Source organism: Pogona vitticeps, chromosome 2 (genome assembly GCF_051106095.1).
Source record: "Pogona vitticeps strain Pit_001003342236 chromosome 2, PviZW2.1, whole genome shotgun sequence".
Classification (NCBI taxonomy): Eukaryota; Metazoa; Chordata; class Lepidosauria; order Squamata; family Agamidae; genus Pogona; species Pogona vitticeps.
The window spans coordinates 274908626-274932166 of NC_135784.1; the positions used below are offsets into that span (position 1 = coordinate 274908626).

At 40.0% G+C, this 23541-nt stretch overlaps 1 protein-coding gene across 4 annotated transcripts in view; it reads right to left on the bottom strand.

The window, feature by feature from the left end:
• The window catches only part of ZFYVE16 (zinc finger FYVE-type containing 16), a 33346-nt gene extending 13548 nt beyond the window's left edge, over positions 1–19798 (bottom strand). Inside the window, exons 1-11 of one of the 4 annotated variants that reach the window (XM_020790243.3) lie at positions 19612–19798; positions 17696–17804; positions 15172–17378; positions 11659–11755; positions 10314–10415; positions 8164–8285; positions 6470–6848; positions 5518–5634; positions 4241–4396; positions 1878–2102; positions 426–508 (exon numbers count right to left, since the gene is read on the bottom strand). In XM_020790243.3, coding sequence (XP_020645902.3) covers positions 426–508; positions 1878–2102; positions 4241–4396; positions 5518–5634; positions 6470–6848; positions 8164–8285; positions 10314–10415; positions 11659–11755; positions 15172–17378; positions 17696–17765 — 3558 coding nt within the window. In that variant the 5' untranslated portion in view covers positions 17766–17804; positions 19612–19798. Of the gene's footprint in view, positions 1–425; positions 509–1877; positions 2103–4240; positions 4397–5517; positions 5635–6469; positions 6849–8163; positions 8286–10313; positions 10416–11658; positions 11756–15171; positions 17379–17695; positions 17805–19473 lie in introns of all 4 variants that reach the window. The other 3 variants (XM_020790244.3, XM_020790245.3, XM_078386406.1) reach the window with 3 other exon arrangements.
• Positions 19799–23541: the final 3743 nt, after the last annotated feature.

The following is a 23541-nucleotide window of genomic DNA, read 5'->3' on the forward strand; positions in this document are numbered from 1 at the left end:
TCTTCAGGCATTATTTAAGGAAGTGAAGCCCTCACACATAATTGAAAAAGGAAATGGCTGGCTGAGTAATTCAGCGATTTAGGTGTCTGGCTGCGGAGCCTGAGGTTAGGAGTTCAATTCCCCATTGTGCCTCCTAGGAGAAAAACCAGCCTGAGCGGCCGTGCGCAAGCTGCTCAGACCTAGGGTATCCCCAGAAGAAGAAAATTGTGAACCACTTCTGAGTATTCTCTACCTAGAAATCCCTGGAAAGGGTTGCCATAAATTGGAATCAACTTGACGGCATGTAATTATTATCATCACCATCATGCATATTTCAGCAATAATCATGCATTTAATACAGGGATCGGCATTTCTTTCATTTCTGACATTACATGTTAATACTAAAAACAGGACAAAGGCAAAATATAGCAAAAACAGATACTCACAACAAGCAAGTTCATGAGTGTGTGTCCTATCTCCCAAAACAGTGGTTTCCTATGCCTGATACTAGTTAAAGGAGTTGGGTACACTAGCAGAAAGAAAAGAAAAATGCAAAGTAGGCATCAATTTCTAAGTAACACAGGGTTTTTAAAGGAAATCTTAAGATTTCTGGAACTGGCATTTATATATGAAGTAAAATACACTGGCCAGAATCTACAGCAGTGCAAAATAGATCTACAGTCTCAACAGAGCTTTTGATTTATGCTGTCTGAAATGCAATCTCAATACCATACAGCAAATCACTTTGAAATTAGAGATAATTTCAAAGGCACTTTTCAATATAATATGAACAACTGCTATCCAAAGGGTTGTAGTAATAGGTGCTGATGGACAGGCCCAAGCCCTTAGGAGTATAAAATGCTGGAATAATTTGGGAGTGTCCATGATACTGCTGAAAGTAGGTGAGTATATGATTTGTCTCAGGTATGGAAACCAGTAGAAATCCCATGCAGAATATACAAGCAAAATAAGTATACTATTTTCTTTAAAATATAAGCTAAATATTTTGTCTATGACATCTATAGGAACTCTACACATATAATCAATGTGCTAAAAGTTTGGAGAAAAATAAATTATGTATATAAAAGCTCAAGCAAAAGATTGCTATCTTAATAGTGAATTTTCTTAATTTCCATTTGATCCATTATTTAAACCACCCCTTTTATACTCTTTCCTTAGTCCACTATGCAGGAAATGAACTAGTCTCTATTCAAGAACTTTTACTGGCCTAACCAAACAAACATACTTTATAGTCATAGCTCCAACTACATCTGAAGGGCCAGAGGTTCCCCATTCAGTAATGCTTAACTTTGAGTGTGTCATTTACAGCTACAGAAAAACGAGCTGACACTTTTCTGGGATGATCCTTTCCCTTTCTCTTTTTAAGGTATCTATGAATCTTAGAAAAATTGTTATATCACATTTCCTCTTAAAGTAATACCTGGTGGGAGGCTCTGTCCAGGGCTGTTTTAAATCCAAGTGTGTTTTATTTTTATCCCTACCTAAATGCTTGCTGACATCCTCAAAGACCTCTGAAAATATGTGAGACTAGAATATCAATTTTTTAAAAATCTTGCTGGAACAACCTCTCTAGATTCATCTGGAGAGGGAAGAATGGATGACAATGCTCACAGAAAATAAATTGATAGGCTATTGTTAATTTGTATGTTGAATACATTGACAATGAGTTCCAGTTCAATTACTTCCACTATCTGTAAGAAGGCAATCAGAGATGCTCAGAGAAAGCTGAAATATACTGTCAAAGGTTTCCACAGGAAGACGCATCAGTGAAATTGATTCTGGCAACTTGAATGATAGGTCACAGACCTCAGATCAATATACAATGGATAATCTTTCTCATAGGATGAGTAACTGAAATTATTGGAATTAAAACTCACCCCCATATTCTGCTCCCAATCGCAACATTAGGCGAATCGGAAACACTTTTGCCCAAGGTACCTCCTGTTTCTGAATTAGAACACCACATATAAAAGGTTTTTTTGGTAATTTGAGATCATCCAGTTTTTGAAAAGTTGGTGTAACGAAGAGGAATCCACCATGCTCCTTGCTTCCCAAGAACCCTTCAGTGAAGGTAATGTTTTCTAAATTTCTTATGAATCTACCTGGTTAAAAGAACAGTTCCAGTCAAACATAATGAATTCATTTTTGGCAGTTACAGCCATGGCAATAATAATCATAACTTCTAAAGGAGCAATTTTAGAAATCAATGCGCTACTACAGAAATTGTGTATTGCATCCAGAGAAGAATTATCAGATTTCTTGTCAGGCAGAGGGCTTTACTTGTCATTCTGGCACAATAAACCTTCATGTACACTTCTAAATATTTATTTGTTTATGTAACTGATGTCTCTCCTTTTTCCCATACTGGGATGAAAGAAAGCTCTCAACAAGATTACAACAGAAGTAAATAAAAAATATACCAATAAAAACATGCAAATAATTATCATATTATAATGCAATTAACATAACTATAATATATAAATACAGTGGTGCCTCGCAAGATGAAAGTAATTCGTTCCGCGAGTAGCGCTGTCTTGCGAAATTTTCATCTTGCGAAAAGCGGTTTCCCATAGGAATGCACTTCAATGCATTCCTATGGGAACCTCGCAAGATGAATGAATTATTTTCGTCTTGTGAGGCATCAATCTTGGGGGGGGGGTCATCTTGCGAAGCACAGCCATAAAAGAAGCCGTCTTGCGAGGCACCACAGCAATCGCAAAAATCATTTGTCTTGCGGGTTTTTCATCCTGCGAGGCGTTTGTCTTGCGAGGCACCACTGTACTATGGAAAATATATCGCTGGGTGAAACAGCCTCTGGAAAGAAAACCATTCAAGCATTTCCCCCTTTGGTAGGGTATCCCTCACACAATCAGTCACACACTGGTCATGAAACCAGTTGTACAGTTAGGCAAAGGGCACCACCAAAGGCGGAACCACTTGTGTGATTCCTGTTGCATGTGTGATTCCTCTCAACAGGATTCTTATTTACCAAAATAAAAACATTTAAATACATATCCAGCTTTTTTTTAAAAACGACACAGCATAAAACCACCACAGCCATTTCTTTAGACTGTCAGTCCATTGTCAAAATAATGCTGGAATAAGTTGCTGGAAAGTCTATGCTGGAAACTCCTGGTAGTCCAGCAGCTTTTGATTAGAGAAGGGAATGAACCTTGGTGTGGAGGTTTGTGCTGATTTCTACGCACAGCACCACAGGTACCATGTATTCCTTTCCCCCGCCTCCCTGGTCAATGAACCACTCACCTGCTCAATGACCTGCTCCTCTCCTCCTCCTCTTCAGCTGTTAAACCAGTCCACAGCAGGAGCATAGGTTTGCCTGTCCTGCCTCCTTATCTGAGGTGGGCGATTAGCCAAGGAGGTGGAGCAGGGAAGCCTGTGCTCCCGTCGGAGACTGGTCGAACAGCCCAAGAGGAGGAGGAGTGCGCATTGGCTGGTGAATGGGGAATCCAGCCCAGGAGGTGGATGATGGGAACACACAGCACCTGTGGTTCGTGCCCATTTCTACTTTTGATCTATTTTTCCAAGGAATCTAGGATTCCTCAGTATGAACTCAGTAGTAAGGCTAGACCGATACAGCTCCCTAAAAAATAGTTTGCACATCGTTACTGCAGTTCCCCTGCAAAAAGCAACTGCTAGCATACATTAGCTCAGTTCTTAGGGTTGGGTAATTTATAAAAGAAGATGAAGCCAACCAAGTAATGTATGTGAAATGAGCATGTGCGTTAAATGCCCTTCTTCTAAATAAAGTCTCTCCATCACACACACTGATCTGGTAATCTGAAAATCATTGTTCTCCCTGCACCACCCAATTTCTTCCAATATTGCAATAACATTTGGATGCATCTTTGGCATGCTTGAGTACAGAAGTTGCCCTGTCAGTCAAGAGAAATGGACTGGCATTCATCTCCTGGGTCTGTGATCAATTAAAGAGAATAGTTACTTTTATGAAACTGTATCTATCATGAACTACAATATCTTACATTTATTAAGAACTGTAATGAAAAGTGAATTTTAACAGGTAAACAAGACTGCTCAGAGAATGGAAAAACTAAGCAGATATACCTAAATATAAAGTTCTAGCCTATGCAAAAGATTTCACACAGGCTAACTTGTTTTAACAATATAGCAGGATTAATGTTTGCATGTAAACAATAGTACAGTGTATAAAATGCATGGCACTCCATATATTCTACTTTAAAAGTTTAATTAAGCTTCATACCTTTCATGGCATCCTTATATATGCTGATAAACAACTGGAAGATTTCTTTAGGAATGCCATCTTCATTTGGCAAAGAAAGTAATAGTATAATAATTTCTGCCTGTCCCAAACCATGCAGTCCATTGGTTGAGAAGTACCAGCACCTTTCTGAATGATCTTAATAAAAATGAAACACACAATTAAATAGTAAGCCTAACTTTTTTGCCTAAACGTAGAATGTTCACAAATGTAAATGTTTATACATCTGAAAATAATGTGCATTTTTGGAACAATCTGAATTGGAAATTTAATCAGAAAAAATTCCAGCACTCAAATTAGAGCACAATCTGATTTAGCATGTTTATTAAGACATCTCTTTATGAAAAACATCTTAAATGTTCCAACGTCTAAAATATCCAAATCTTTCAAAATTCCATTCCCGTAAATTCAAAAATTTATATGGAAACTACATCTAATGAGCTCTACATACTATGCTGAGGCTGTTTACTCATCTGTTTCTAAAAGAATTTAACTCTCTTCCACCAAACTCACTTGAGGCACCTCCAATTTCACTCACTGAAGGAGCTCTTGCACTCCTTTATTACGTTTCTGACTGAGGAATTTTATGAATTGAGTATTTTTCAAAAATGAATGTAACAGAAAAATTAAGCTCTTGAAAATTTCTATCCCATATTAATGCTTCTGCATAATAACTAACTGTGAGATTCACTGTAGAGTCAACAATGTCTCTTGAGTCCTCATAGAGCAAAAGTGGGCAAAGTGTATTGGGGGGCACTTAGTTTTGCCATATCTTAGTGACTGATCACCCCTCTCATCGCACCCCCCAATTTCAATTAAAGGAAAACTGCCTACATCAACCTGTTATGATACAGTATAATATAGGGCCTTTTCTCCAGGTGAGCCACGTTTAGGTATCTGTAGGCGCGAACCTGTCAGACAGAACTCCCAGAATATAGTAAAATGGAAATTGTAGTCAAAAAAATCCCCAAATCACATGCCTATTTATTTCTGTTAATGCATATTTTACATTACCAGTATGGGGCCTAACTGGGAAGTCTTCATAGCCTAGTGGCGGGGCAGCTTCTTTACTAAAGAAGAAGCAAGGGCAGAGTTAATCCATGAAGCCTTCCTAGTTAGGCCTTTACTCCAATTGAGCAACATTTAGGTGTCTACAGGTGTGGGTCTTCAGGTGGAACTGCTGGAATGGAGAATTACAGGACTTGTAGTCCAAAAAACCATGCCTACTCACAGAAAAGATAAAAATTAGTACTACTTACAAGATACTATCTTGACATTCACAAGAAGGTTTGCATTTAGGATGAATGTTAGCGGATTAGATTCTTCAAGTAGAAATGTAACTTCCTCGTGAGAAGGATGTTCTTCCACTAAGGATTCTACAGAATTTATAAATAATTATTTAAATAGTAGAAGTAATTTTCCTAATATTAATAGGAAGACAGAGTTAAGCCTGAACTGCAAGGTATTTTCTCCTGGTAACAGAAAACAAGTGCCTTCCCTGCTACCTAAAAACCCACTTGGAGGTGTTTCTCAGGCCTTTGGCAGCAGTTTTGAACAGTACGTATGAGGTGCTAAAGGAGAGGGAACCCTCTCTTTTGGTTCTACAGACAGAAGCAGTTTCTTCAACTGGAACCTGCTTACAGTAAGGTTACTCGTGTTTAGAACAAATCGTACATCTGTGAGCTAAGCCTACTATAGTATGCAATGGGTACAGAAAACAACATGAGGCTGAATTGGCTTTAACATTAATAGGAAAAGCTATGACTAACTTGCTCAGTAGGATCCATGTTTAACTAACTTGGTCTGAACTGAAGCCACAGAAATCATTTTTACATATTTTTCTCTACCCTGGATTTCCTGTTGTACAGATCCTTACTGGCTCCACTACTTCTAGTCAGAGTCAGTGCCTTCCTCCTCTGAGGTTCACTAACAGTTGATATCCTAATTTACTTCAGTTACAATCAACATAAATTTATAGGCTTGAAACTGTATAAACCATAGGATTCTTGTCACACACTGCTACAGTTATGCAAAATAACCTATCCACAATTTAGAATGTGACAGATACAAATCATGGACATAAAATATAGGAAATTTTCAGTTCAATGCCCATTTTTAAACACCAAGTCCTGACTTCTATAGGAAGGGAAAACTGTCCAGCAGTAAGATGCGAGTATATTTGGACACAACATCTTGCTAGAAGAAACATACCTTTGTCTTTTTCTCCTCTTGCAAGCAGAAGAGGTGGCAAACCATCCTCAGGAATAAGGCTGATGTTCTTGCTGACATGGTTTTCAATTCCACACAACACCTGGTAATCTAATGGACTAACAGGTAAATCATTATTTTCATTATTTGTGACAGCAGCAGGATGCTTTGTTGGTTCAACAACAGTGGGGATTTCAGCAACAGCAGTAATCACACAGTCAGAACGACATGACAGTTGAGATTCATCTTTAGGAGGCTGTGTATCTTCTTCTGGAAGGACAGAAGTGGGACAACATAAGATCTCAGTTCGTCCAGTAGCACATGTTTCCTCTTTTGGCATTTTCTCAGCTGTACAGGTTGTACCATTTGTTGCACTTTCAACCTAAGACAGAAGTTTTTCAGTTAGATCAGACATTCACTTGCATTCAGTGTGAAGTCTCTAAAAGCATTTCTAATATGATTTTGCCTTGAGCATTTTTGCCACTGAAAGGCAAAAAATGATAACAATATTTTAAATAAACAAAAAGGGATGAAGAGAAACAGGCAGGTTTATGCACGATTCTACAGCCACACGCTGATGTGCAGATTATTGTTCTCCAAATTAAAGGGCCTCTGTTGCCTATCTTGACTGGTACAGGCTCTTACATTCATCTAGCTTTAAATTAGTCTTTCCCCTACCTACAGTGCTATGTGGAAAGTAAAATTTTGGACTTGGACTGGTGAGACATGTGTTCAGTTCCCACTAACCTACCTCATGATGCCTGCCAACTCATTTCAAATGGATTACGCAATAATGGAAAATGATGAGGATTTACTCTCAGATAGAATCACTGAATCATAGAATAATGGAGTTGGAAGTGGCATACAAAGCCATCAAGTTTAATTCTCTGCTCGGTGCAGGCATCCAAATCAAAGTATATCTGACAGTGGCTGTCAGAAACCTGGGGTAATGGAGAGATACTAAGGAATTACTTACATATTACTGAGCTACAACTCTGGCTGCAAACCCGCAGCATTTTAACAATCCAAGAGAATAAAAATAACAAAATTACAAAAATTAAAAAGTGATACATAGAATATCCAGGGTATGCAATCCTGCTAACAGAGAAAATTAGCAGATTGTATTTGAAGCCACAGAATAGGACATCCAGACAAGAGGTATTTTTTTTGCCTGCACTACACTAAAAGCCCAGTACTTAAAATGCTTACACAGTAGTACAAGCACAGACACACTGACTGTGTCTATGTCAGCTATTTGCACTAGCATATAATTCTGTTTTCTCTCATCTGTGTTGATATTGCAGAGACGCCCCCCAAACAAATTTTATCCCCTCACCCCAAAATACTAAATTTTAAAGCAAACTGAATATTAAAGACTAATGGCAACACACTGAGGAAGCAAAGTACTAATCACTGCAGTGGTTTTTCCAGCCTTTTGTCCTGAAATCAATTCAAGGGAACAACTACATGCAAGACAAGTTTGTTCCAATAGTCTAAGCTGATTTTACAATGAAATAATTTTCTAGTCCTCTGTGCAGTGGCAGACTGTATAGTAATATACAGGGTCAGGTTCCAGCAACTAATTTAAAGAAAATCCAACTCACTTTTTACTCTATATTCAAAAAACAAAATAATATGTATGGTCCAATGTTTTTCTGAGAACATAAATTGCAAACTTCTAACAAATTAAGGCTTACAGGATATGGTTCCTGTTGGGATCTTCTGACTCCAGATGACAATTTTGTTGTGTCTGCAACTTCCCCATTAGGCAAAATGCCATCTGCAAACCAAACTCTTCTCTGTTCTTTAGGGTGAAGTCCTAAAGGAGAAAGATGAAAAGTAATTACTCAAAAGCGAAGAGAAAAGCAAAATATTGTTCCAGGTGCCCAAGCTGCTGCCCCTCTGTGCACAAACAGAAGACAGCTTACTAAGAACAATACAAAAGCCATGTTCGATTGGAGCAAAGATCTGTCTAGTCCAGGATTTTTGTTCCCACAACTGCCAACCAATATGGGAAGCTCACCAACAGGAAATAAGTAAAAACAGTGTACCTTCTATCTTGCACTCCCCAGCAACTGGTAAGACAGAACCACACTGCTTCTGATATTGGCAATAATATACAACCATCCTAATAGCCTCCAATAGAACTGCTTTTAATACATCAAATTTACCATCTGAGCTCCAAGCTGGCAACCATCTCTACATCTTGTGATAAAGAATTCCACAGATTTCCCATGTGGTGCATTAACAAGTAATTACCGGACAGTCTCTAATATCCCATTCTTGGACTAGGTGCTGAAGCGGGTTGTGGCTTCTCAGCTCCAGGGGTTCCTGGATGAGATGGATCATCTAGATCCATTCCAATCTGGCTTTAGGCCTGGTTATGGGACAGAGACTGCTTTGGTGGATGACCTAAGCTAGGAACTGGACAGGGGGAGTGAGTCCCTGTTGGTTCTGCTGGACCCCTCAACAGCTTTCGATACCATCAACCATGGTATCCTTCTGGGCTGTCTCTCTGGGACTTGGAGGCATTGTTCCACAGTGGCACCAGTCCTTCCTGGAGAAAGAAAAAACTCAGAAAGCAGCACTTCGGGACTCTTGTTTGACTCCCAGGCTGTCAGTTTGTGGTGTTCCTTGGGGTTGTGTCTGGGGTGGGACATGTAGGCATTGTTTTACAGTGGCTCTGGTCCTTCCTGGAGGGGAGCACTCAGCAGGTGGTGCTGGGGGACTCCTGTTCAACACCGTGGCCTTTAGCCTGTGATGTCCCCTCAGGAATCTGTTTGTCCCCTATGCTATTAATGGTTGTCCTCTATTGTTTTAAATGTGTTTTAGTATTGATTTTATTACTGTTTTAATATAATACTAGTTTAATTTTTTAATATTTTTATACCTACTGTTTTTAGCTTCTACACATTGTCTTTTTAATGATGTAAGCTGCCTTGGGTTCTTTTCAAGGAGAAAAGTGGGAAAATATTTTAAACAAATCTGTTAGTTGTCCTGAATCTCCCACCATTCAGCTTCTGTAGAAGACCGACATTTTACTGCTATGAAAAAAAGTGAAATGCTTCTTTCTGTCCAATTTCTCACCATGCATAACTGTACGGCACTTTTATAATACCTGTCACTATCATACGGCAGACCTTAGTGAGCAAAAAAATTCTAAAATAAGTATACAAGATATAAAAAACCACAGAATTTCTGCCTAACTGAACTGCTGCAATAGAACACTAAAAAACCAGGTTTGTAAAGGTCTCAAATGCATGCAGGGACTTGCTAAGGGGCCACAAGTAACTAGCCTCAGGACATTTCCTTTTCACCCGCTCTATCTACAGTTTGGATCCTTGTCCTAGAAATGCTGAATAGACCACAAGGGAATTCTTCACAATTTACTTGAAGACAAAGTTTCTTCCTCATGCAGGTTCCCCATATTTAGGCTGAACGTGGTAGCATGCCACAGATATAGAGAAGCAGTTATGTTACTTTTCAACTGTGATGTCAACTGAGCTTCTGCCCAATAACTGGAACTAGTCAATAACTGTAATATGTATGTAAATCTACTACAAATAACACACCTAACCACAACAACCCAGCTGGGGGGGAAACATTCTTGACCTCTCACCTTATACACGGGGGAAAATAAATATACACCAAAACAGAGGCAATTGATGTGCTATCCCGCATTAAAAAACATATTTATTACAACTTTGTTGTGCATCAATGTACAGAAAGGTCTTGGTAATAAATTTATTTCTGGTTAAATCTTGTAACACATTCTTCAGCTTACTACTACCATTTGGGTGTTTAAACACAGAGGTAAATAATGAACCAGAAGGAGATTTAGGTGTACCAGATGCCTGAGCTTCTTGCAAAACTGGAATAGTCGGACTTTCAGAAATAGCAGAATGAGGCACAGGACCAGTAGGGCTCATCATCCTTTCCAGTGCCTGTGCTAACAAACAAACATTAAAACGTTTAAGTGCCATAACTATATAGTATACATCCTGATTATTTCCTGTCTCCCTCCATTCCTTGAAAAGGGCCACAAGCTATTTATATCTCCAAGACCTCTCAAGATAAATTTTGGATAAATCAAACCTGGTCCCAATGTAACTAGCACTACAATATTTAATTGGGGTCATATGGGGTTCTGGGTTTTTTATTTGTAAATCATCCAGAATAGTGTGTCTGTCCAATAGGGGGAAGTACAAATCAACCAATCAAATAAATAAATAAATAAATAACTTTGATTAATCAAAGTGGTTTTTATTTAAAAAATGTCAAACAACTGTTATAAAAATCTAAGTTGGTACTGATCATCTTAGAAAACCCATTTTCTCTGTATAAGATGGAGAAATTCTTATTTCACGATACCATCTCACAACAAGAATATGCAGTCTGAAAACAAGGACAGTGTGTTTCTTACTTCAGAACATTAAATGTAGTCATTTGCCTAAATGAATTAATAAATAAAACGATCTTTATATCCTGCTTTTCTTCAAAATTCAAAATGTCACATGTAACATTTCTAGGCCATTTACTATCCTGATACTTAACAGATCTACCTAACTTTTAGTTAAGTGGCTGCATTACTACTGCTCAGTCTTGTTTTTCTTTGTATAAGTTATGCCTGAGTAAGTTTGCCATGCGCCATGTCTAGGCAACAAGGATTTCACAATTTGATTGTGCAGTCAAATGGTTCTCATCGTGACCGCTGTATGGCACACATGCAGAAGTGCTTCATCATGCTGTAATTTTCACTACCATTATTGCAGCCTGGCACTGTGCACGTGGGGCTGCACAACAGGATTCCAGCCACTAGACTATTATGTGCCATCAAGTTACTTCTGACTCAATGAAGAAGTGACCTCCAAAATGTCCTATCCGAAGCAGCCCCCCTAAACTCTTGCAAAGTAGACAGGATACTACAATTAATTAACTGATTAAAACTTACAGTCAAAATCCTACTGCAACATATCATGCAAGTAAGGGCAATTATGGACTTGTTTTTCAAAATGTTGTTGGCTCCTCAGCACGCAATGGAGGACAAGATAGACAGCTGGCAAGACTGTGCATAACATTAACACAATTGCTGATTTATGCTGTGCAATTCCAAAAGAATTCTGGCCACATATCTAACAGTTATTCTAGTTATTTTTTCTGTTTCTTCTAATTCTCTCCAATAATCTTTTTACCTTTGTTTATGAACTCATAACATCCTACGCAAACTCTTGCTTCTTTGTCCAGATATTGAAGTTTGCATTTTCGATTGCAACAGGAAGTACAAAAAACCTAGATTAATACAGAAGTTAAATTAAGACCTCATAGAGACTGTACACTGCCAATAAGAAAAGGCATAAAGAAGTGGATGAACTGGCATAACATAACTTAGTCATTTGAGTACCAGATTTGCTTAATACATTTATAAATCAACATTATAGAATAACACTGATACCTCATGAAGAGTGAAGATCAACTAACCTCATATTGGCATGTTACAACTATTAGTATTAGTATTAATAAGAATTATTTGCTCCATGCCTTGCTTTGATCTAGGAACCATTCTCAATCACTGGTATATTGAACAGGCTGAATAATGGATTCTGGTTCATATCCTCTCAGTTAGCCATGAGAACCCATTGGGTGATCTTGGGCCAGGCACAATTTCTAGTCTAGAAACAGCAAATTGCAAAAATAGAGAGCCGCCTAGAGTGGTCTTAACCAACTAGATAGGTGGGATATAAATAAATAAATAAATAAATAAATAAATAAATAAATAAATAAATAAATAAATAAATAAATAAATATGTGCCAATATGAGCTGTCTGGAAATGGAAAACGGAGGTCAAGAGAGTATGTTTTAAAATTTCCTTTCCTTGAACTTGGCAAATAGAAAACATCAAGATCAGGCTATCCAGCCAACTCTTCTGGGACAGAATACAGTGGTGCCTCGCATAACGTTTGCTTCGTTTAACATTTTTTTCACTTAACGTTTATTTTTTCAGAGTCAGATTGTGCTTCGTATAACGTTTTTCCCTATGGGCGATTTTCACATAGCGATTTTGGGACCATGCTTCGCTTAACGTTTTTGGTTTTAGGTCCCCTGCTTCACTTAACGATGTTCATTTTTTCAATTACAAAAGTGTCTTAACATGTTGAAAAATGGTTTTAAATGCTTGGAATTGTTAGTGCACCTTCTAAAACGTGTGCATACTTAATTTGGCGTTGATCTGACTTTTCGTTAATTTTTTGTGAATTTTTTTCTCCCCCATAGGAAACAATGGAGCTGTCAGATTTTGACAGCTGTCAAAAGTTGGGGGGGAAAAATTCACCATAAATTAATGAAAAGTCAGATCAAAGCCAAATTAACTTTTGCATCCGTTTTAGAGGGTGCAGAAGCTAATCCAAGCATTTAAAACCATTTTTGACCCTTTTATGACACACTTAAATTTGCAAAAATTGACTTCGCAAAGCCATTGAAATGTATTGAGTCGGCTTCAATACATTCCAATGGAGGAAACATTGTATCGTTTAACAATGTTTCCTATGGCTTTTTCGCTTAAGGACGCCAATCCGTGCCTATTGGAACGGATTAACCAGTTTCCAATGCATTCCTATGGGAAATGGTGTTTCGCATAAAGTTTTTTTCGCATAAGGTTTTTTTTTTGGAACCAATTAAAAACGTTATGCGAGGCACCACTGTATATGTAATTGCTGGTTGTAGCATGTTCTTAAGGGATGTGGTGGCGCTACGGATTAAACCGCAGAAGCCTCTGTGCTGCAAGGTCAGAAGACCTGCAATCATAAGATCAAATCAATGCTCTCGTTGCTTGTCCCAGCTCCTGCCAACCTAGCAGTTTGAAAGCATACAAATGCAAGCAAATAGGTACCACCACAGTGGGAAGGTAATGGCATTCCATGTCTAGTCATGCCGACCACAGGACCACGGAAACTATCTATGGACAAACACTGACTCTACGGCTCGGAAATGGGGATGAGCACTGCCCCCTCGAGTCAGACATGACTGGACTAAATGTCAAGTGGAACCATTACCTTTATCTTTAGCATGTTCTTATCTAGCCAGCAGCCACTCCTTCAAGTCTGCTTTTCCTCAGTGCACACACCCCTCACCTTTTCTCTTAAAGTTTCAGCAAGCTGTTAGATCAGCAATAAAGAAACCAGCCTATTATTGCTCAGGCAGCTTGCTTGGTGTTTATGCTGGACAAAGGAAAAATGCTTCAGCTTCATAACAATCAATAAAGAATTCAAATAAATTAGCTGGGAAGAAAGCAACACTGTAATGGGTAAAGAAGAATAGGGTGTGATTATTTTATTAAGAACCTTCTCATATAACTCCCCTCCCTCTATTTCTTTCTAGAAAGAGGAAGAGAGTCTGTAAGAGGTGGGTTTCTTCAGGCTGCTGATGTCAAACCCCAGTCTCTCACAAAATGTAGTCCTTGGTTGAGAAAAGGAAGGCAAATTAATACAATTCTGACTCCCTTACCATTTGGCTTTTCATACATGCATATGTGACACAGTAAAAAATGACATCAGGCTGTTTGTAGAGAAGGCAGCTCTTTCATACACCATACAAGCAGGCCTACAGGACTAACTTTAAAGCCTCCAGTGGGTACAGGCACCAAGATTTTTGCATCCCAGTTTAATCATTTGCTTCTCTGCCTTGCTCTATTTAGATTTTATGCAAACCTCAATGATTACCATGTACACAGATTAAGGATACCTTTCTTTCTACAAATGTAATTACAGTGGTACCTCAACTTACGAACTCATCAGTTTTGGAACGGCGTTTGTACGTCGAAAAGTTCGTAAGTCAAAGTACCATTTTCCACTGAAATGCATGGGAATGGCATTAATCCGTTCTAGCATTTCAAAAAATACCTTCGGAGGTCTCAAAGGGCTTCCCCCCCCCCCCCCGACATTGGAGCAAGCTGTTAGAGACCTCTGAAGACAAAAAGGCAGGGAGAAAGGGCTGGAAATTCGAATTTCCCACCCTTTCTCCCTGCCTTTTTGCCTTCAGAGCTCTCAAAGGGTGGAATGCAGTTTCCAATGTCGGGTGGAAAGCCCTTTGAGAGCTCCAAACGCGCTGATCACGGTGGCAGGGACCCCCAGGGAGGTCTCCCATGGTGGTGGGCAAGCCCTGGGAGAGTTCCCTGGGAGTCCCCGCCACCGCGATCGGCACCTTCAAAAGTCTCAAAGGGCTTTCCTCCCAACATTGGAGGAAGCTGTTTGAGACCTCCGAAGGGAAAAAGGTAGGAAGAAATGGCGGGAAATGCCCTTTGAGAGCTCAGAAGGCGACAAACAGCTCCGCTCGCAAAAAATTGCATTGTCTTGCGAATGAAGCCTTGACCTCATTCATAGGTTGAAGCTCCGTTCGCAAGTTGATGCCAATTTTTGCAAACTGAGCCATTCGTAAATCGAAAAGTTCGTATGTAGGGACATTTGTAAGTTGAGGGTTGACTGTAGAGCACTTTGTCCCTACTGCTGCATTTTTCATTAAGTAAAATTTCAGGCTGAGGACAACTGACATTTAATATTGGTTGTTTATTCTCTAACTAAAGCCAATTCCTGAGAAGGTGGCAGGAATGTTAACAAAAGTAGTTCAACCTCAAAGAAAAAAATTCTTTCCCAACCATATCAGATGCCCCACCCACACATACAGATGAGTTGGAGGAGGTTGTATTACTTACTTTCCCACAAGCACGACAATGGTGTCTTCTTTTTGTAAATGTAAATTTGACTTGACAATTCATGCAATTTGGTGCTTCTGAATCAGGAACCCAAGATGGCTGCTTCTGTCCCAGGGTGATGACTTGTTCCACTCCTGTGGTAGGTTCTGTGATCACAGGTGAAACACTGTCCTCTTTGTCTTTGAAGCAGCTTTGTGTATCAACATCATTACATTTAACAACTGAATCAGGAGAACTTTTAGCATCCGAGAGAGACGTATTTGAGACTGTGGAGCTTGCCACCTGGGATTCACTCACAATTACATGTGGACTACTAAACTCAGTACAGATGGCTGGGGGTGGAAGATTTAACAACCGTTTTGGCCTTGCACCTCCGCTGTGTGTCATCTGTTGACTTTTTGTAAGATCTGAGGCTTTACTTTCACAAACATGATCTGCAGTTTCTTCAGATTTTTCCACTGTGTCCTGGTTTTGAGTCTTCAAATCTTTCCACTGTGAAGTTTTTTCCACTGGAATCCCTAAGCTAGATTCAAGATTGGATAATATACAATTGTTATTAATGGAAGTGTCTACATTCTCAAATTCTATTTCTGCTGGCAGATGTTCACTTTCAACATTCAGTTTGTTACTATCTCTTACACTGTCATTAATCACATCAGACTCCAATAGTCCATCATCAGTATCTTCCTTCAGAGGCTTTGAATGCTTTTCTTCACAACAGTGTTCAGACAAAAAGGCATCAAGCTCAGCATCACTAATTAGGATATCACTTCCAATAATGTCTTCTTCTAAAGCAAGATCAATTAAACCTCTCTCCCCAATGTCACTGAGCAAATAACTGCTGCACCTTTCTATATCTTCAGCTGAAGAACCAGAGACAGCAGCATTTTCTCTGGGTTGGACAGGCCCACATTCAATAGCAATGTTGTCAAAACCCACCTTTTCGCTGTCTGTGAAGGAAGGTTTTGCTAAACTGGACTGGCTTGTACTGTTTAGATTTTCATCTTGTTCAGAAGGTTCTTGTATTCCAAACAATTCCTCTTTAGAAAGGTCATTCTTACATTTTTCTGTGTCCACAGTTATGCCACTAATGACATCTGCTGCTTGACCCACAGGAGTCTTTCCATTCCTGTCATCAGTCATAACCAGTTTTCCACATATAGAAACAGCAAGTGGAAGACAGGACAATGAACTCTGTATGTCTTCAGAGGCCTCTGGTGCTGAAACTACACTGAAAGGTGTACTGCTGGATTCTGGATTACAAAGTTCCTCCTCAGTGCTGTATATTTTATCTAACACCAGTACATTCTTTGTCTGAAGTGAAGAGCTTGATGAATTCTTTTCTTTAGGTAAGGTTGCGCTGTTTTCATTCAGTGGGCAGATCTTTGGTATGCTAGAGACTAAAGATTCAATTTTCTCTTCATTTGAAATAGCTTGATGGTTTTCCTGACTCTCTACACTATTTTCATTCCTTACTGGTTCACAAGGGAGTTCTTCATATTTTCTCTCATCTTTGGAACTGGGTACTGTTGAAGTCACGTGAGTGATTAAAGCTGATATCCTCTCAAGGCCTATAACTTCTTCAAATACTTCATTGTTACTCAGTGCTTCTGTCTTTTCTTGACTTGCCCCTGAGTCGATTACACTCGCTTCCAGACTGCCTGTCTCTAGTGTCACTTTATTCTGTTCTTCTACTGCATTATATGTTATACTGTAGAGCAGTGTGTCTTCATCACTTCGTTGCTGTGAACCCAAGTCAGCTGATGAACTACTAGCGACATTTGGTACTGATGCTAAATCAAAGCCAATAAGAGAGGGGCTACTTTGGGAATCGGATAGTTGCAACTTCTGTATGAACTCTGAATTATTTTTTGGATGGCTCAAATTACCTGTGTCACTGATGAGATCACAGACAGGTACAATGCATCGCCCCAGGCAAGAAGACGGACTTTTATCTGAAGAACCATCCACCATTGATAGAAGATCTAACCCAGTGACATTTTTTTCATTCTGTTCAGAGTTCAGTTGTTCAAAGTTTGCTATGTTTGCAGTCTGAGTAGATAATGAAAGTTCATCTGACACCGTATATCTAATATTTCCTTGTACATTTGGTCCCAAAAAAACTGGCTGCTGGTAATCTAACTCTGAAGAAAGTAAATGATGTTTAGGATCGTGTGTATTTACAGTTTTGCTGTTTTCAAGTTCATCTAAATGAAAGATCAAAATCAAATTGATTAGAACTTCACTGTACTCCCCATCACACACAGAATTCTTCAAAAGCACAAATAATGGCAGTAAATAAAAATTTTCCCCATATTCTTCCCCACTTTCCATTTATCCCCCCTGTATTTCTGTTGTCTACTTTGAACTGCAGCCTCCTTCAAAGCAGGGGCAGGTTGCTGTGGCGTAGTGAACTGTGGAAAGCACCCTATATATCAATGGTCTGGTATACATTAATAGATTTTATCCCCTTTTATGTAGGCTATTCACAAACAAAAAATGGAGGCACAAAGAATGAACTAACCAGTATTCTCTTCAAATTCATCAAGTAGTTTGTCCAAGTCAGAGACTGCTGCTTTAAAGTAACTGTCCATTCTAACGCCTGATCTGTTGTATGTTTTCTCCTCTTGTGCCTGTGCAAAACAATCCAATGAGTTAGGCAGGGCAAGATGATGGCTGCTCAAGATCTACTGGTAGATGTTACAATATTATTTTGATTATTATTTTTACTTTTCTCTTAAGAGAAACACAAACAAAAAAGCCCTTTTTTGCTTTCTCCTGTGTCTCCCTGCTTCTAGGAGGAAGTTTTCCATTTTTATTTTTAATGATGTAGCATATATACACTTTAAAACCTTTTTCACTTCCTCAGCCCCTTCATAGAGCTGAACAAGTGTTTAATTTGACAAAATCCTGAAAGGCTGTGTTGTCCTTAGAATTACACAAGTGCAAGAGTAGAGTGGTATCTTTATTGAAAAACTGAAAATCAAATTGCAAGCTTTCATAATGAAAATTCCAGTTCATCAGGATGCACACCCTTCACAGTTAGTGCCCAAAACCAAAAAAGTAAATAGAAGTCTCAAAAATTGAGTTAAACTTTAGGTTGCAAACACCAGCTGGAGGATGCAGTCTTGAGCACAATCCCTGGCAGCATAACTGGAATATTCAATTTCAAATTTCAGGAAAAGGTTTGATAATTACTCAAAGACTGCCCCCCATCAACACATTGCTCCCTTCCAAAACATAAAGTTTCTTTTGTGCTGTGAGGAAAAAGCAGCACAGACGCACAGCAACCTCTGTTAGAAGGTTGGGTTTATAATTTAGTTTATTCACCAAAATTCTGAAGTCACTCTCTTCTTAAGCCACTTCACAATACTGTCAAACTGACAGTGAAAGACTCATTTTTTATTTGTTTCCCGGAAATGAACCAGACCAGACTGATCCTATGTGCCCCGAAAAAGTAGAATCCCCTGACAGTGGTCAGAAAGGGGTGGATAGGACCACTCTGAGAGCAGGTGTTTCACTTTCCTTTCACATTGTAGTAAAAACATATGTGGTCACTTGTCAAAACACTATACTCTCTTTATCTTACCCTTGCAGAGGATCAGAGCGCAATGCCTTTCAAGCCACAGACTCTCTGCCCTAGTTATTCCCTGCAAAGATTAATAGCTTGGCTGCAGAATGACAGAAGCAGGCAGAGACCAAACCTCTGAGGACTTTTGAAATATTTCAACCAAAACCGGGAAGCAGCTGGTGACTGGAGGTGGGATGGGGGGGGGGAAATACAGTATGTTTAAATTTCCGTTTTCTCAAGGAGCCAGACGATGACTATTCACAGGGAAGAAACTAAAACTCAGAAATCTTTAGGAAAAGAAAAAGACTCAAGGTCGGGAGAGAAAAATCAGACGAAGGAAGAGATGAGGGGAATGAATCCGTTCGCCACCACTGCTTTCTCGGAGGAAAGCTGAGAAAAAAATACTACTACCCGGGACATAAATCTTTCCTCCACAACGGAGTCTCGACAGCTTCTTGCTGTTTTCTCCGATCCATCATCCGCTCCCCTTCGCTTCAGCAGCCAGCCACCCACCCGCCGTCTCCCCCAGGGGCAGCTTCGCTCTTGCCCCAGGACGACCCCCCACCACCCCGGCAGGGAAAGGAGCAGGATGGGACTCAGAAGCTGTGGAGTCTCCCCGTTCTTTCTTGCCCGGTCCCACCGGCATCCAAGCGGTGCCCTTCCACCCCCACCCCCACGCCGCCGAGACCCACAAGGCCGCTCCCTCCCCCCACATTCCTCGGACAACTCACGAGTAGAAGCGGGACTGAGGGGAGGAAAGAGACCGGACCCTCTTGGAAGGCCTACGGCGGCCACGCCCCCTGCCTCCTCCGACAACAGGAAGCAACGCCTCCTCACAAGAAACCCACGCCCGAACCGGACGACCTCACCTCATGGGCTCCGGCTCGGCAGAATTAACTCTCGCGGACGGCCGCTCGGAGCGCGGAAACCTCCACCGCACTTTTCCGCCCCCCTCCCTGCCTTTCCACAGAAGGGTCTCTCCTCCTCCTTCGCCAGTTCTTCGTACGCATGCGCCGTCTCTCCCTCCGTCTTCTCGCTGCTACCAATGCCTGGGATGGACGCGTCTGCGCCTGCGCAGTTGCTATGCTGGTTTCGGCTTCTTGCTTGTTTAGCCTCTCACAGCTGGAGAGGTTACGAGCTGGAGCTTCTTGGGTCAAAGTCTTGGTTGGTTCTTGAAAAGGGGGAGGGCGGACGTGCAAGAAAAGCTTTAACTTCCAGCTGTACTTGGCTTTCTTATTATATAGGCGTGCACGGGAATTTGCCCCCCCCTCCCAGTTTATCCACACTTTGGGATAACCGGGATGCCATGAGTTGCAGGGGAGGAAATCGGGCGTCATTTCGTTTATCCGTCGTAGCCTCGCCGGCGGTAAAATGATATACCGGAATTTAAAAATGGGTTTGGGCTCGAGGAGATGGAAAATAAGGACACGCGGCTTCTTTTGCTTTGGAGCCTGTTTGCTTTTAGGTGATGTGCTTTTTAAAGAGGACTCTTGTCTTTAACTGGGGAAAATATTTAGATCATCACTCAGAAAACATGTTCACCAAGAGCAATCGAGGAAGATCTGCTTCTGATGCAAGAAGTATCGTGTTTTAGCCTCATTCTTACTTTCTGGTTGCTAGAAAAAGGCATGTGTGTACGCATTGTGTTATGCTCCCTATATGAATTTATTTTTCACATCTGCATTGAGCTGAATATAACATATGGGGACTTTTCAGAGATTTGTAAACCATAATATATCATATATGGAGTAAGAAATGCCTGATGTTCAAGCTGGATTCAGAAAAGAGGCACTCAACGTCATATTGTAAATATCTGCTGGTTACTAGAGCCCACCAAAGAATTTCAGAAGGTATCAGTCTGTGCTTTATAGCCTGCAGAAAAGCCTTAGACTGTGTGAATAATGAGAAACTATGGCTTGTTCAGAGAGAAATGGGCATGCTTCACTTGATTGTCCTGATGTGTAACTTCTATTCTGGACAAGAGGCTACTGCTAGGATAGAATATGGAGAAACAGAATGGTTTCCTATAAGCAAAGGTGTCAGACAAGGATGCATTTAATTCCTATTTATTCAGTCTGTACACAGAACATATCAAACGTAAAGCCAGACTAGATTCAGAGGAGGAGAACACTGGTGGAAGAAATAACACTAATTTAGGATTTGTAGATGAAACCATTTTACTGGCAGAAAGTAGGAATGACTTGAAATGTCATTTAATGGAAGTGAAAGAAGGGCCAAAGCAGGACTGCAAGTTGAACATTAAGAATCCAGAAATCGGAACTACAGAAGAACTTTATCAATGAAGAAATTGAAATAGTTAAAGAGATTTTATATACCTTGAGTGAACAATCAATACAAATGGAGAGTGCAGCCAAGAAATCGGACGACAGACTTGGAAAGGCAGCAATGAAGGAACTTAAAAAAATCAAGTGTAAGGCTGTGTCACTGGAGACCCACACTTGTATTTCCAGTCACTATGTATGACTGCCAAAACCAGACAATAAAGCTGAAAGGAAAAAATTATTTGCTTGAAATGTGTTGGAGGAGATAGAGATAGGAAGGCCTGGGGTGGGGAGGGGGGAGTTCTTTTTTCCAAAAAGCTGGTTTTGGAGTTGTGGGAAGGTTTTTCTGGAAATATTGAAAAAATATGGAGTGTGGAATATGTTCTTTTACAATGATGAATAATATGTCTGTGACATGGTATTCAAACCATATAACATGAGGACTTCTGAGACTTTATGTACTGTATTTAAGTTGTCTCAGAGAACTTAAATACACAAAGTCTGAGGAGAGCTTTGCGGACATCCTGTGATATAAAACTGTTGTTCATAAAGTTCTAAGTTCACAATAATAAAGAGTTATGAAGGATGATTCTACAACATGGAGTAATTTACAAAATGGAGTATAGGCAGTCTAGACTATTAAGGTCGTGTTGGTGTCGCATGATAGGCAGAATGTGAGCCCTCTGCCATGACCAGATTGTCAGAGGGATAGAGAGGGAAAATATGCATGGGGTATAAAAGTTGTTGTTTGTGTGTTGTAACGGCAGAGACCATATCCCGGAGGTGTACTCTCCATGCCTGCAGACATGAAAATAAACCACTTACTACTATCCTGGTGTGAATATTTTCATAACACCTGGAGTACAAGTGGGCTCTTGATCAAATTAAGCCTGAACTATCTCTGAAGGCAAAAATGTTGAACCTGATGCTGCCCTACTTTGGGCACATCATGAGAAGACATGATTCTCTGGAAAAGACAACAATGCTAGGAAAGGTTGAAGTCAAGAGGAAAACCAAATACAAAATGAATTGACTGCCTAAAACAGGGGTCCCCAATCTTTTACCCTGCAGACTGGCTGGGGAAGGGAGGCACCATGTGCGCATCTGCATGTACATGCATGCATGCATGCGCAAGCGGTGGTGCGGTGCTTGTGCAGGGCCGTGTGTTTGTGCGCAGCGCAACTGGGTGCTGGTGCGCATGTGCAAATGGCGTGCTTATAGGCATGCTGGAGCGCGCATGCGTGTGCAAATCAGCTGTGTGTGGGTGAGTGCATGCAGGGGGCGGGAGATCTGTCTCCACGGCCCGGTCCGAGGGCTGGAGGTTGGGGACCTCTGGCCTAAAGGAAGCCATAGGCTTGTGTTTGCAAGAACTATGCAGGGCTGTTGAGGAATAAAAAACCCTTTGTCAATACAGTACTAGGAGTTTGGGAGTAAAAGTGGATACCTTGGTCATGGTCTTCTGCATGATGGAGAGTTGCACTGTATTCCTATTTAAATTCCAGTGACGGATTATTATATATTAGCTTAAATTAGCATGTGCAAAGTCTATGCCATCATAAACATTTTGGAGTGCAATGGCCAACTTTTGGTGATACAGCTTATAGCCACTGTATGCCTCAGTCAAAATGTTTCATTACATTTAAGCCAAACTTGTGCTTGGGCACTATTGATTACTCAGAAGAGTTAGTTTTTTGTAGTTTCAGCATTATGAAACTTTAAAGAGTGGCCAAAATCCTCTTGTGTAATTGCACTGACAGAAGGGAATGGTGCACAGCAAGGAATTAAAGCCGAGACTCGTTAGCAGCAGTTTGTCACAGCAACTTAATGCCATTTCCCTTCTGTCTATAAATGCAAGTGCACAGGATTTTGGCCAGTGCTGAAAGATTACATTGCACATAATTAAACCATAGTTCTCAAATAGTTATTTTCCCCTGCAGAAGAAACTGCAACATAAACTTTCTAGCATGATAATATTTTTCAGCAATTAGACTGAATTATGTCAAAGCACATGAACAGATTTTCTTGCCTTTAATGGCCTTTGGTAGGAATAATAATTACACAGTAAGAGAACCATCTGTTTGCTACCTACATTCCTCTGCAATAGACAATCTAATTTCAGATTTTCTTAACCCACTACAATACTTGAAAGTCACTGCTTGTTTTTATTAGCAGCAAACATTTGCTAACATTTTTACTTTATCCTTACACAAATTTGTCCTTTAATTTGTCCTTCTGTTTAATTTATGTCAATCCAATGCATTAATCCAATGCAATGTATGCATTAATCCAATGCAAGGATTAGAATTTAATTTAAGAAGGTGCTGAGCTCTGGAACTTTTTAGCATTGCATGCATTAAAAAATAATAAAGTAGAATGCTTGTGAGTAAAAACATGTTTACACATTACTACGCATCAACCATTCCCAGCCCCCAAAATCTAGAGCAGACAACCCCCTTGTTTTAACTCATTAGTGTTTCTGGTTTTTTAACAGCTTTGTTGAGATACTTTTCTTATGAG